General features: G+C 42.0%; 1 protein-coding gene across 1 annotated transcript; it reads right to left on the bottom strand.

Moving 5' to 3' along the window:
- Positions 1–239: 239 nt before the first annotated feature.
- Positions 240–12,824, bottom strand: LOC306833498 (uncharacterized protein KIAA1755-like; the record flags this gene model as incomplete). The annotated part of the gene is made up of 11 exons (XM_079358777.1): positions 12,567–12,824; positions 12,165–12,251; positions 11,201–11,324; positions 10,413–10,515; positions 6,271–6,384; positions 5,833–5,949; positions 2,723–2,883; positions 1,696–1,842; positions 1,201–1,303; positions 647–775; positions 240–470 (listed from the first exon to the last, which is right to left on the bottom strand). The coding sequence occupies exons 1-11, from the start codon at positions 12,658–12,660 to the stop codon at positions 240–242; spliced, it is 1,410 nt and encodes a 469-aa protein (XP_079214903.1). The 5' UTR covers positions 12,661–12,824.
- Positions 12,825–15,452: the final 2,628 nt, after the last annotated feature.

Below are 15,452 nucleotides of genomic sequence, written 5' to 3'. Positions count from 1 at the left end.
AAAGGTTTGTTATAGGGACGTGAATATTTATGAAAACATGAAGAGTTCAAAAGTTTGGAAGAAAAAAACTTCATAACGGCTAAATCAAATCAAGTCTTCAGAACTTCAAACTTCAGTGCTGTGTCCTCGCCCTTTTATCCACCACAGAACATGGGAGGCAGACGGAAGAATCAGAGAAAGACAGGACAGGGGGAACTATTTCAAAAAGCAACAAACGTCAACCACACAATAAATAGACATCAAACACAAAGACACAGTTCTCTCTGTAAAGGACAGCGAGAGCGTGCCTTGTCGTAGTAATGATGAAAGCTGGACACCGCTCTGAGCGTCTGCAGGATGAAGACCACAGCAGAGTGAAGTTTGTCCTTCAGCCTCTCCAGATTCAGAGCCCAGTGTTCTGCAGGCAGCCCGTCACACAACAGGACCTCTGAGAGCGTGTGGATCACATCTTCAGCACAGCGGACCAGAGCCTGTGGGTGACAGGAGGACAGCTGTTCTTAGAAACACCTGAGAGAACAAGTAGTATTACTACGCTACGAGAGTGCACATTTAATGAAACTATGAGCTCATCAGGAAACCTTCAGGAGTAAAGTTTAAAAACATGAAAGAAGTTTCCACAAAGTAAAGAATCAAAGTCAATAATCACCATGGCAGGAGTGTGAATGGACGCCTCAAACTCAGACACCAGCCTCGCTGCCTTCACTGCATCCTGAGCAACCTCGATTTTGTAAGGATGAAGTTTGTCTTCAAACAGAGTTTTAATCTGCTCAGTGACCTGCAGGCGGAAGAAAACACGCTCAGTTTAAAGAAACTCATCTCACTTGCAACTGTTAAATAATTACATGGAACGGAAAGCGATTTTCAACCAAGGCTGCAGAAACAAAAAGGTAGGCACGAGTCATAATAACGTCCTGAAGAGTCTTGTTTCCAGAGTCAGGGCCAATGGAACAAAGAGCACGACCGATTCTATCCCCCTAATTTAATGTAAGGTATCATTTTCCATCCATGCTTTGATCAGAAATGTGCCATCATGCTATTCTTCTGTTTGTTAATGTAACTTCAAACCACAAACACATCATGGGTTCCACTATGTGGCGTGCATTTGCAGACTTCAAAAGTGGTCCGTTGTTTGATGTAAACATGTCTTACAGGTTGTTCATGAGACTGGATGTGACGGCAGACAGTCGTCCTCTGACTCACCTGCAGAGAGTCGCCTCTCAGCTGACACAGCTGCAGCTGCAGACGCGCCTGACAAAAAGCCTGCTGCCACAGAAGCTCCACTTTCTCCACCGCAGCAGTTATCCTAAAAAACATGAAAGGAAACCTCTTCAACTAGCAGCTGGCACTTCCACTCAATCAGGGTTAAGTTAGCTGAATACATAGTAAGGAAATCAAGACTCTGGCTTTTTGTAAGCCATAAACAAAACTCCCCCCTCACTCGTTCTGTGAAGATCGGATTCTGATCAGTTAATTAAATCATACGATTTATTAATTTCTTCTGAGTTATATAACTCAAAAACAGTTATGACAGAGTGAATACAAACATTGTTTCTTTTTAACAGAAAGTTCCCTGTTCACAGCCTTGTGCTGCTGTTGTGTAACCCAGATCATTGCAACACTGTGGAGAGTTATGCGTGCTCGATGTTATTACACAGGATTAAGATAAAGACCTCAGAGAGCAGCAGTCCTCTGTACCTGCTGTGGTTCTGCAGCATGTCGAAGGCCGTGTTAGTGAAGAGCGCCGTGCCGGCCATTTCCTGGTAATACGCCTCCTTCTCGGGGTAACGCAGATTCTCCAGAATTTTCTCACAGTGAGTCAGCAGATCGTCGAGCCCCAAATCCCTGCACGGCAACAAATACAAATTCAGGGGAGTCTGAGGAGGGCTAAGTGTTTGTTTGCTTCTGTAACCGACACTGATGGAGACCCAGGAGAAAACTTCAGTTTATGATCAATATATTCCTGCAGCCACAGAGGACTCAGTACAAGCACTTCCTTCTAAACCTGCAGATGTTATTGTTATTTTAAATCAGAGCTTCAAACGGTTTGATGAGGATGATCAGCTGGAATGATCGTTGCTTTCTTAGGGTTGTATCCACGGGCTGAACACACTCCTTGTGAGTCTCTGGATTAAAGCGTCAGCTGAAATCAGTGTAACGTAATGCTGCGCTGCCTTTGAACTAACTCGTGTTTTTGTTTTGCAACACGAGGTTATTCAAGTCCTCACTGTTCTCTCAGGGTTTGAACGTGAACACAGTCGCCACAAAGCTGAAGGTAAAGACCGGCTCATTTGTTTCTCTCAATTCTTTCATGAAGATCAATGTGCTAAAACTCTTCACTTTTTCTTTTTTGTCAACAAAAAATGTCCCTTAAGTACTCCACATTCACCTGATTTAAGTCCAGAAAAAACATGATTCAAGACATAAATGGCAGAAAGAGGAATGACAAGCAAAAGCAGCTGCAGTTTTGGAATTGAAGGAGAAACAGATCAGACTTGAACCTGGGGCACCTGCTTGGAGGACTAAAGCCTCCGTACATGGTGTACAACCTGACCGCTAGGCCATCTGCGCCGTGGAGATCAGTCCAGTTTGTTTTTAATGGTTTGAGCTTACTTGGTGAGATTTCTTAATATCAGTCCCTGATATTTCATTTAAAACATTGATAAAGTGCACAAAATAAAGCCTGGGTAGTGAATTGGAGCAGAGCAACAGCTGACACGCTGACCTCCTGAGCTGCTGGAACTTGGCTTCGTTGGTGGAGCAGAAGTTCTGGAGCTCGCCGAGGGTGGAGGGGAGCGGCAGCCTGGACAGAGCCTGCAGGGTGGAGATGCACGAGGGCAGCCGCTGGACCACGGAGAGGAACTCCTGCACGAACGCGTCGATCTCCTGCGGGGCAGAGAAGAGCCACGACTTCAAAGATATCGTTCAAACAATGAGCGCAAAGAGGCTCCTCAGGGGCCGATTGAAGGGTCACTTCTGACACGACACAGAAACAACGTCACAATACTGCAATTCTTGATACATTACAAGACCATCATACAATGATCAATTATTATATCTGATTATCTGTAGAACATAAAATGAGCAGGAAGAGGGTTTATGCATTCGGGTATTCATTCAATTAGGCGTCCTTTAATATTTTCTGCGGGCTGTATGACATTATCCTTCTCTTCTGTCACCTCACTGTCAGCTTCTTCTCTGGCAAATTAACATCACTTCCTTTTTCCCTCATTTTTGGCATGAGCCCCTCCATGCTGTATTTAGTAACTTAAAATATTGGAAAAAGGTAGTCAGGACGAGGATATATTAACGTATCGATGCGTGTCCCTCACCTCCTGTTTGCTTCAGGTGTAGGTCTATTACATGATATTACTGCTATTCTGCCATGTCTAACATACAGACAGAAACAAAATGTTTTTGCTTTACTCCAGTAGTTTACTATACGGCCTGCAGCAGAGTCACATGCTGTGATTTCTTACTATGTGGGAAATCCTTCAAGTCCAATGTCCGTTAAGAATTCTTGTTTCCCCCCTGACTGACTCGGATCGTTGTCAGTATCGGTCCCTGCACGCCTCATTGTGTAATAGTGTTGTGAGATTGTGATTGCATGGTGAGCTCACATTGTGTAGGATTTAAGGAGGCAGGAGGTTTCTGTCAATGGAGTTCGGTGGTTTTTGGAAAGAGTGACGCCACAACTTTTTCTACTTAAACAAAAAAAGAAACTTATCTGCAGCAATCCTTATTTAAAACACTACAACAGTTATCCGCCCCCCAAGGATTATGTTGTGGCCATGACAGCCTGTTTCACTGCTGAAGACTAAAGCAATCAGTTCAAGTAACAATCTCTTTTTTACTATTACTCTGTTTTTGTTATAACCTGCTGCTGAAACGCCACCGTGTCACCGTTCTTCTCTCATTGTTTGATAGATGATATACGTCAGGGACCGACCCATGTGTGAATTTTGGGGGCGACGCCGATATATTGGCCAATATCCTTCTTTGAAATCTGCAAATATGCAGTATATAGATATTTGCAGGCATTGCATTAATGCAGTCGTCAAATACTTGTTGAAAAAACATGTAATACAGACGAGTTGGTCAGAGGGATGAAGCTTGTTGTAGTCGCACTCTGCTGGTGACAGCCAGAAAGAGAAATGCACGATGAAACTCTATTTGACTGGGTGACACATTTACCGGTGCATATATGTGTAAAATTAGCCAACAGTCACAATTAAACAGGTATATGCATGTATACATACATATCACACACACACCCAACCCCCCCCCCCCCTCTGATGTGAACTTCTCAGTAGTGTCTGTGAGGCCAGCAGTCAGTGTTACACAACATCCAGACCAGCCATCTTTGTCTGTGTTTATTTTTTGGTGCCCAGCATCACAGAGGAGTCGAGTCTCAGATCAACAGCAGAATATAAAACTGCTTCCCTCTGGCTCATCTTTATGTCGAAACTGTAAATACAGATTAAGTATCACATATCTCTGCACATCCATACATCCGATGTCTTCAAAGATAAGGGCTCAGGTTTAAAATTCTCTGAATGGCTGTTGTGTTTCAGGACTTTCTGAGAAGTGTTTTTAAATAAACTTGTGCTTCTTACTGTAAGGCTTCACTGATTTGTGCTCCTTTCTAAAAAAAAAAAAACCCAAACTAGGTCATGTGGAGATTGTGTAGTAGCATCCTAAATAGGTCCTCTATAGAAGAGCGAGCAGCCACGGTTAATGAACACTGTCATCCCGTCCAGCATGACTGAATATATAATGTGACGAAGAGAGGAGCTCCTTTCACTTGCTAATAAGGTCAGCTGATTAGGCGAGGCATTCGCTGAAGCTTCACCAAGGTAACAAACAATAGACGAGGCCGGCTCGGACCGATCTCATGAATGGATTTACAAATGAACGTCTCCTGACCGAGTGAGTCCAGCACGCTCTCCGTCACAGAGAGGAGGGAATAAATACTCTGGATGCACTTCTCAATGTCTAATAAAGAGGCTTTATTCCTGGACTCCTTCAGACATGAACAGTGTGTGTGTGCAATGTTAAAGGACAATGTTAGCTTGTGTTCAGACCCTCTGACTGATCATAAGACAGCATCATGGCTTTAGCTTTGATTTACTCAGATAAAGACTGTTACACAAACAGAAACAGCCCCAAACGTTTGATTGATGAAGGCTATATTCAATCACTTAACTCAGACGTCACATCTCTTCTGTTTTTGAATGATTAAGTTGAACATTTGAACTGATTTGACCTTGTAGATTGAAACTCATCCTGCACCTCTACGTCAGGTCAGGCTAAACGTTTCACTTCTCTCACAGGCTTCTTCGGTTTTAGACTGTCGGGAGGTCGGAGCGAGAAAACTTCAGGAGTGTTCAACTCAAATGTTTTCTTCTCGTTTCTACATTCAGCATGTTTTTCTGGTCAATGTATTAGATTAGATTTGGTTTTTTTTCCAGAAAAGTTGACTGGATTATCTCGATGAGAAAATCTGCGTGGTCCTTCGATTGTGTTGGTGCGTTTGTGGAGTGTGTGTTCAGCATGTCTCAACAGAGTGGGAAAAAGTATTTACCCCTCAGGTAAAGTAGTTCTTCTATTGACTACAAATTAGTAGCCAATTAAACTCCTTACTTTACAAAAATCACTGGTTAAAATGTTCAGAGTCATGTTCAACCTCAGTTCATATCAATACAAATCCAGCATTCAAAAAACCACAGTATGCTACTATACACCTCTGACAAATAGGAATTGTGTGGTTTCCTTGGAGGAAGTCAAAGGTAGAGCTTTTGGCAGACTGTAATCATCATCAATAAAAGTAATTACCTTAATAAATGCGACCCAGCTGTGGTGACAGTAAACGAGATAACCGCCCAGAGGTGCCGTGAGCTGGCTCCTGTCGATGTAGTTCGAGAGCTCGGAGATTTCCTTCAGGAGGACTTTCTGCAAAAAGATTCGATCCGTGTTATGGAGCCGTTATTGTTGCACAACTATTTGCAGATAGAGGCACAAATGCTATAGACCGATACAATGTGTACACAGGAAATGATGTGACCAGGAGGTGAGCCTGTGAGCCTAAACCCAGGGCCAACAAACCCCCCGCAACACACACACATTAACAGGTCCTGCAAGGCAGAAGTGTAAACTGATTTAAAAAGGCGCGCCTCGGCTGTGTCTGATGTTTTCAGCTCAAAGCAAAGACACCTTTCAGCCCCTATACTAATTATTATTAACAACACTAGCTCATTCGATGTTAGCATTCACCTTGAACGAGCTGTTGTAAGACTTAGATGGAGACAGAAGTTTCAGCAGCAGCTTCAGGGTGTCCTTTCTTTTGGGTTGAATCATGTACACGCTGTGCACCGTGCGCTTGTGCAGCTGAAAAGAGAGAGAGACATAAAAGACTTGGCATGAAACACTTTAAAAAAAAAATCATGGTGGACTGACTTTAGGGACTTTCAGATAGGATGAGGTCTGCGCTGCACTCACCGCCGAGTAGGACGCAGAGCACACAGAAACAATAATTGGGGAAAATAGCTGCTTTTTGGTTTTAATTGTCTGTCCACTATTCAGCAGAAAGGTCTGATCTTTAAACAGCTGAGGAGGAGGTGAAAGAAGGAGAGGGTGTGTTCATGAAATCATCAGGACACGACAGGAATTTAAGGACTTTACACCCAAACTGTTGAACGATTCTTTTCAAACCAGAGATTTCTTTCCAAAGTCCCTCTAGGTCTTTAAAGTAGAGCTGAGGGAAGAGGGACATCTTCTGTTGTGATCTCATCTTCCCTTCTATCACAAAGCGCAGAGCAAAGAGCAACACAGACAATAAACGGGCTTGACGGCAGCGTGCAGCACGCGCCGCATCCCATCTGAAAGGCCCTTTACAAATGGTGAATGCTGCTGAATCAGAAGAAAGTCCACGATACTTGTAAAGCTTCAAACACTGATTTTTCCCAATGTTGTATTTTTTGATTCAGCGGGAGACGTCTGGGTTGTGTTGATAACATGGGCGACATAAATGATATTATAATAGTTAAAAAGATGTGAAAATGTCGGCGTCTTCGCCTCCTTCCACTTCCTCACGTAACTTTTCCTGAACATTTTCTGCCGCGTTCAAACATGGACTCATTCTGACTTCACACAGAAACTTTAAGAGGACACTGTCAGGGTGAAAACTGTGGACGTTTGTATTCACACAAGTCATCCTGAAAATGACTGGACTTTTTTTGCAAGGATGTGTGTAAACGCCAATTGTTTAACCATGAATTCATCTTTCAAATTAAATCCATCAGGCTCTGAAAAACTAAATACCAGTATCGTCTCCAGTTCAGATAATCCACCACAGACATAAATCATTACAGGACCACAGGCAGCTAAGTGAATAAAACGTAGAAATGTGTCGGTATGCAGGCCAGAAACTCAAGACTGAACCACAGATACTTAACAAACCTTCCTGAGGGGAAATGCAGCATCCCCCTACACAGCAGTGCTCGTTCCTTGTAATTTCACCGAGGCTTTTCTATTAAATAACCAAGCATGTGACCAGCTATGCATGTGACCCCCCCGCCCCCCCTCCTCTCACACACAGAGGAATTCCACGATAACCAGAGATGACGCACTTAGGGGTTTGATTTTGAAAAGAAGACTTCTTTTCTCTGAATTCATGAAGCAAATGTTGCATAACTTCATCCTGCAAGAAAACCAGATCTGATAGTGAAGAGGGCGAGTGCAGGTTCAGGCGTCTCTGTTCTGCGTACTCTGAGATCTGCTCATGCATTTTCCACACTGAACAAACCTGAAGCTGCTGCTTTACAGATCCTACAACTCCCCAAACTGAACACGTACAACAACTGTAAAATGTGTATACGATTAACACATAGAAGTTGTGCAGCAGAGAGGCAGTCCGTCTTTCGTCGGACTACTCTTTGCCAAAAAGGAAATGATAAAGACCTGAACAGTTGAGCTTCATCCAGCAGGGTCGTTCTTGTTGGTAAATCAGATGAGCTGCCTTTTGATGCTTTTAGGCTGCCAGCATGCAAGGGAACAATGCACAGAGCCCTTTCTTAAAGGCGTCGACGTGCACTCCTGAAGTCAGGACAGTTTAGATTAATCCTGCACAACACGAGAAAAATATGTGGTCGGCCGCTCCTCTTTGATCTACTCACGCTGTCCTCCATATCCCCCTTCTCTACGAGCGCTCAGGTGTGCAGCAGATGGAGAACCAGGGAGAGAGACAACAAGGCTGCACAAAACCATATACTGTATGAAGCATAGAAGTAGTCAATGATCACCCATTGGTTTGTGAAAAAGGCGTTGTTAAGACTTCTTCCAGCAGAAAAACAAGCTGAAGCTGAGCTGGGTCTGAAGGCTCCTGACAATTACGTACAAACAATGAACCAGACAAAAAGAGCCAGGCCTCTAATAATGGAAATATATTCAGAAGCCTTTAAATGATCAGAAAAATGAATTCTTTCAAAATGGTCTGTTCTGTCAAGTGTTTAACATTTGAGTTTGCAACATGTCCTACACTAGTCAAATAAATATATATACATTTCTCACTATTCTTTTTGATCACCGTTGGGTTCAGCAGAATGAGATGAAATGGTCATTGTACCCGAGCCTCAAGTCAACCAGTAAAAGTATACACGCAGCGTGAGAAAGCCCCGCTCGTTTAAAGTCACGTCTTTGACTTTAATGTGGCGTTTAAACGGCTGCATCGATGAACTGACGATCAGTGACACAGTCCTGAGTCAGAGTCTGTACGAGTAGGACGTCACATCAGCATGCTGAGCGAGCAGAAGAAAGATAAACACGATCACCTGGTTCATGACCATGCTTTGGTAAGGCGCTGTGTTACAGAAAATAGAAACGCGTCACCTTGTTTACACAGCAGCCACAATCTAAGACCGAAAGGAATTTAGAATAAGGTTGCGTCCCACACTTCAGATATTTTTCTCGCCAATCTCAAAGATGAAGAGCTCGACATGAAACCTAACTTGATTGTGTTGAAGTTCTTGCAAGTTAATACACATTGCCTGCTCTTCGCCAACATCTGAGACATGAGATTGTCAGCAGACTGCAAGCTAAGGGTAGCCTCAAGACTGGAAGCTTTACGGTTGTTTGAAAACACTTCCAGCAGCTTCCCACTCTCTCAGTGGTCATTATCCTGCTTGGAAAATACTGACATATTTTTACAGATTTTTCTACATGGCGAACCCAGCAGGTATTATACAGGCTTCACCTTTGAGTCAGTGAGCAGTTCAGTAGGATTAATACTTGACCTAAAAAGCACCTTAAAGTACCAGTTAGTCTGTACAAACCACAGTGCCAACAGAGGTCCCACACCTTCCTATTGTCAGGAGGGTCTGATGTACACTGACATGGATTTCTCCTCTCTAATCTTCTCTGTCTGCAAAGATTGAGCTGGCGGACACATGCGAGCCTGGAGGTTACTGTTTGAGGTTAACCTGGAGGGTTATAGAGACTCTGGACAGAAAGACATCCACTGACTTCAATCCCAACATGGCCCTACTCTATCATCAGACATGGAGGGGGGCTTGTCTGACTCCAGCGCAGCAGCCAGTATGTCCTGAAACATGAGTTTCAATTCCCGTCCAAAACAGTGTGTACATGTTGTGCAGAGAAATGGTTTTTCAGACACCGCTCAGTTTGCACAGCAACAGGTGATGCAGCGATGGAAGTGGACAAGCGCACTGCGGTCTGCTGCTGCTACAACCAGGCAGGTTCGATTGTAAGATGGTAGAGTGAGTTTGGTTTCAAGACGATCAGAGCTACCTCAGAATGACGAGACTCTGCATGCTGACTTATCTTCAAACCACGTTTTCCCCCCCACAGACCGATATAGACAGTCTCTAAAGCCCTACTCACACAAAAATGAACATGTCCCAGGACGAACACAGCAGGTAATAGTCTGGAAAATTCACTGCAAGCGAGTGGGGAAGGGTGATGACGTTTAAATCCTGTGACCAGCACACAACTGGTGTGATTGTTGTGCATATAAAAGGCTGTTTCATTATGTTTGTGTACCTTCATCTACACACTTTGTAACCTGTGATTGTATACAGCAAATCCAGTCTAGAGTGATACCAAGGCAAATCATCCATCATCATAGTGTCATCAGATTCTGTTGCTCGTCCCTATCTTGGACCCCTCCACATGCAAACAAGTTCAATTATAAATCTTTTTTTCAGACTTCGTCTCTCTGAAGGCTGAAAAGATGCTAAAAACATTTGGTGACTTCCATTTCAAATGAAGAGGAACGCTCTAAGTCCAGTATCCAGACTGACCACATGTTGGGACTCGAGGCTTCACGATCACAATGCAATAGCTATTCAGATGTAAAACGATGTGTGGAAACGAGCTCCTGAACTCGACGATGACGATACCTCAAGCAGAAGGAGAGTCTCAGCGATGAACCTCGTCGTCTGGAGCGAGGCCTGTCGCAGATCGGCCACCAGCGAAACCAAACCATCCTTCTCCTGCTTCTTACTGCGGAGTGAGAACAAGACACCCATCAGTAACTCATGGGCTCATTACAACAAGAAATTAAATATGAATTTATGCATCCAACATTGGGAACTTTGTTGGAAATTACCATATATCTCAGCGTGTGTACATGTAACCTGTTCAAGCCAGTGTATTGTTTTATGCTGTCAGATGTTGTGCATGTTGCCATAAGCTACAATCAGAAATTGTGCCAAATTAGTAAGTACACAAAAAAAAAAAAAAAAAAAAAAAAAAGAGTCCTTTTGGAAATGCCAATATCTATTTTCCAATAAAAGTTAATTTATCATATTTAATTAATCTATCACAATATTATTGCAGATCATGTTCTCTTATATCATTCAGGCCAAAAGGTGACAATGTTCTGCTCTGTAACATTGCTCGCTGTGTAAGATGAGGCAATCAGAGACTGAGGTGATGGCGTTTTGGAAAGAGGGCGGAGTCAGACATTGACAAAAACATTAAACATTTATAAAAAAAAAAAATAAAAAAAAACTGTCGTTGCCTCCGTGTCAGAGTTCCATCTTACAGCACCAACTTCACAATTCATCTACCGCGTCACCATGGTCAACAGATTGTATTATTTTATTGTGCACCAAAGATTTAGACAACTTCAGGACTTCATGTTCTCCTCACAAACACTAGTGATAAATAGTGTGACTCCACCTACTTGTGCATACACAGAAAGTAATTTATGAAGTCCACCACTTCGGCTTTGCTGAGGTCTGAGGAGAGCCTGTCCTGTGCGTCCACCGGGAACATGACCAAAGGGCAGCCATGCTGATCAAAAGCACCTGTGTGGACAGGTAACACACATCATCATCTCACATGTGCCATGGAATGTTGAGGTAAAGACTACAAAAAGTTTCATCATTTATTATTTTCAATAGACGAGCAGTAATGATGGGGAAAATCATGAACGAGAATAGATGCAGCTCTTCAGAGAATACAGCCACAGAAAAGTCTTATTTTAGGCCACTGACAGGCTCAAGCTGTTATTCACGCGTCAAACTACAAAGTTTTCCTGTTACGTTGGGAAAGAGTTGGATGTTTGCCAACCAGAGTCAGCCTTTAAAATCATCCCATCATAAGACATGTTGATGCATTACAATATATCAGCAAATCAAGGAAGCAGCAGACGTGTTCTGCAGGGTTCTGTTCTCCCCGTTAGTCTGGTGTCTAACAGGGAACATTTTAAGAGCCGTTTCTGGGTTTAAAAACCTCTTACTCATTAACAAAAGAGATGATCTCTGCAGGGATTCTTCCTGTAATGTTGTCAGACACTTAGAACAACAATCTGAGCCTTTCAGTGACATGTAGTAGATACATTTTGTAATATGTTGATGCCATTACATCCTGTTTCACTGGAGTAAATCCTAATTTTAAACCCAAAAAATCCCAAGTCCCAAGTTTAAAACTACTGGGATATCTTTATGTCACTCCATTTTCCAAAGCAAAAGAGTTTAAGGCAGATATAGGAGAAATTGTGCAACTATTTAATCCAGAAAGAGTTTCCCCTTTTATAAATTCTGGTCCAGGAGAATCTTTGTAAGGTGTTGCTACAGGCCCTGTCTCTCCACCTGAATACATAACTACAGGTAAAACAATGAAGAACAGAGTGCAGTGGAGCCTACCAGGGAACAGCACAGCTCCGGAGTTGAACACATGATCCGCAGGCAGCGGTGGGGAGGGGGCACACTCCTCTGCAGACTCCTGCATGTCTGGAAGGGTTTTTTTTAGGGAGGGGGGAGAAATATGATTATTTGGATTGAAAACACGCCCGACAAGAATTTCCTCCGTTCTGTTAGAGCTCAGGAGAAACCGGTCCAACAAATTCCTCCTCCAGCAGCTCTGAAAAAGTTGAGCTGCAGCCTGGAAAGTCACCAAACTGTGGCCTACATTTATTCTTATTTGATACGTGAGGGGAAACATCGCCTACCCGCACAAACAAACACAATTAACCTGCACAAATAAACACAGCTGACGTGCACGTGCACTGGTCAGTGTGACTGCTCGCGTGCACTTGTTTCTCCTACCTGTTGCATTTCGGATCATCTTTAAGTCCTCGCGCGCATTACCACAAAGTCTTCCTCTCGCTGTGTCCAGACAAACCACCACCTGAGCTAACATGAACCGGTTCTACTGCTGGGCTGGAGAACTGAACCGGGAGGACGGCGGCTGAAGTCAGCTACCTCTCTCCGCCATGTTGCGTCCATTCAGCAGCTCGCGAGCAGCGCAAACCCCGCTGCAGGATGGAGCTCGGTTCATTTATAAAGCAAAGAGGGCGGAGACAGCGCGCGGGAGGACGGACAGCAGCCGGGACCGAAACCCGAACCGGGTCACCGCGTGTCTGCAAAGACCCAGGCTCTCCAATTAACCGACGAAAGGTTTGAGGAAAGAAAAGAAACAAAGCATCGTTAATTTTATATATATAAAAAATATATATAAAATCTTCTGAATTAGGCTGAATGAATCATCATGAAATGCAGAATTCACGTAGAATTAAAAAGATTTGATTTTTTAAATAAAAGAGTCATAATTATGAGATGAAATGTCATATTGTGAAAAGAAGATAACATTTTAGATTAAATGGCATATTTAAGACATCAGATCATTATGACAAAAGCTAATAAAGTCAAAATTGCACAATACTAACTAAAACATGATCTGGTGAGAATAATGAAATGATAGGATTAAAGGGAATTGTATGAGTTATAAAAGTAAAAAGGTGAAATGTCAAAACCTGAAATAAAGTAATAATTCTGAAATATAAATTAAATTCTGAAACATGAGATTCTCGTTAAAATGTTGAGATAAAAACATTTCCAAAGTTTCCAAAGTTTCTCTGTGTATTTCTTTTCATGCTGCTCTAAATTTTGATTTAAGCATGGCCGGATTATTAATCCTTCTTGTCAAATTACAGAAACAATGCATTTTCATAATATCTCCGTAATGTGCCAGTTTAGCATCATGGATTATTTTCACCTGTCATCCTCCCTGCAGGTGAGGGACAAGCCAACAGGCACACAAAGAGATACTTTAAGATAGAGCTACAATACTGCACAGTAATCAGGACACATAGGACGCATGCTCGAAGGCGTCTTTGCAGTTCTCAGGAAGTGAAGTGGCACCTCTCCTACCAGACTCATTTCCAGACTTGGTTTGCACCAAGACTTTGAACTTAAAACTCCAGCTCCCAACCCAAATCCCCACAGACTACAGCTGCCACCTTTAATTACGTAACAGGTCAAAATAATAGCATATAGACACTGAAACATGTGTTCAAACTTGTAAACCATATCCATTTCAATTATTTTAAATTACTTTTAGATGTCAATCAGATGTTGTTTACATTATCAGAAGAATTTTAATAAATCATTGTTCAAGCTCCAATAAACTCCAAACAGGAATCTGAAGTTAACTCTCTGAAATATTTAAGATCAGCTATTAAAAACAAGGTCTGATCTTTGAAGCTCTTAAGTTTTCTGCTCTATATTAAAAAACTCTTCAAAATCTACTGAGACTGTGTGCCACCTTTAAAGATCAGTTAGTATCCTAACATGCCTACAAGTACTACCTGTATCAGTGAATGTCATTTAATAAATGTTATGAGGTTAAAGTGATCAAAACATGAAACAAAGATGAAGCAACTATTTCCTTCTTTTGTGAGGAGCTGTGGTTGACTCGGGTCGTTCACACCTGCAGGCACTTCCTGTTTAAACAGTCCTACATTTGTGTTAATAGGTGGAGTGGTCTGACCGCATACCTGCTGGGAATGTCATTCTCACAGATCCTTTGTTTCTCTGAAGTCATTAACTCTCACCTGAGGGAAAATCTGCTGTGTGTTAGTGCCAAAGAGCTAAATCAGGACAAACTAAAGAGCAGGTGTGTCAATGTGAAACACTTTAATGTGCTGAGAAATAGATCTGATGAGTATTTTAGATGCAAATAAAATAGCAAAATAATGTATCAATAGATGAGAGAGGTGTTCAAAAAGTTCATGTAAATTACAAAATTACTGAAAGTGTGATTTCTGGAACAGGTGTCCTATTTAGTAATTTGCACACGTTTTATTTGTACTTCATGCACCTTTTTTTTAAATTCCATGCACGTTTAAGTAATGTGCACCTTCTTCTTTTATAATACACAAACGTGTGAGAATCGCTCAATTGCAGGTGTGATAAAAAGCATGTGGAAATTTCCATCTTAATCTGTCATAAAATGTACATCTAAAAGATTTGGCTTCTCTGGGGCGCTGTAATATTTTACAGGGTTTTACTGTCATCAGGGTTGGTCCTTCTGGGGGCTTGACTCCCATTTCATAGGAATAAATAGACTGAGAATTTTGTTCTGATTTTATGAAACGTTCTTGAGTTAGTTTAATTTTGTGGATATAATATGCAGTTTTTTTTAATATTTGCAATATATTGTATTGAAATTCTAAGCATATCGCAAAATGTTTACAATTGCAATAAAATCTTATCGTGACTCAAGTATCGTGCCAATATCGTATCGTGGGGCCTCTGGTGATTCTTGCCCCAACTTAACATATTGAATATATTTTAAAGCAGGTTACTCTCCAGATGTCTTTCCAGATGTTTACTTTTTTAATTTCTCAGTTCATTTATCTTATTGGCTGTGACTCTAACCATGTTCTACTTCGTTAAAGATAAACTCCATATCTTTGTCTTCAGCCTATAATTATTATTTTATTTGGCTTTATTTAACATTTAAGACAACTGCCCAACTATTCAGACAACAGAAATATGTCATTTAAATAAACTAAGTCTTCTCTGGTCACAGTGACGTCTGCGTATTTATTCTCACTAATTGTCTTCAGTCAACAAAGCTCACTGTGAATCATTTCTTGACTTGTTGAACCTTCTGTACTTCCCCCCAGCAGGTTTCTGTCACGTTTTCAC

Source organism: Symphodus melops (assembly GCF_947650265.1).
Source record: "Symphodus melops genome assembly, chromosome: 1".
Classification (NCBI taxonomy): Eukaryota; Metazoa; Chordata; class Actinopteri; order Labriformes; family Labridae; genus Symphodus; species Symphodus melops.
The sequence above is the reverse complement of the archived record's forward strand: the minus strand, read 5'-3'. Positions and strand labels throughout refer to the sequence as shown.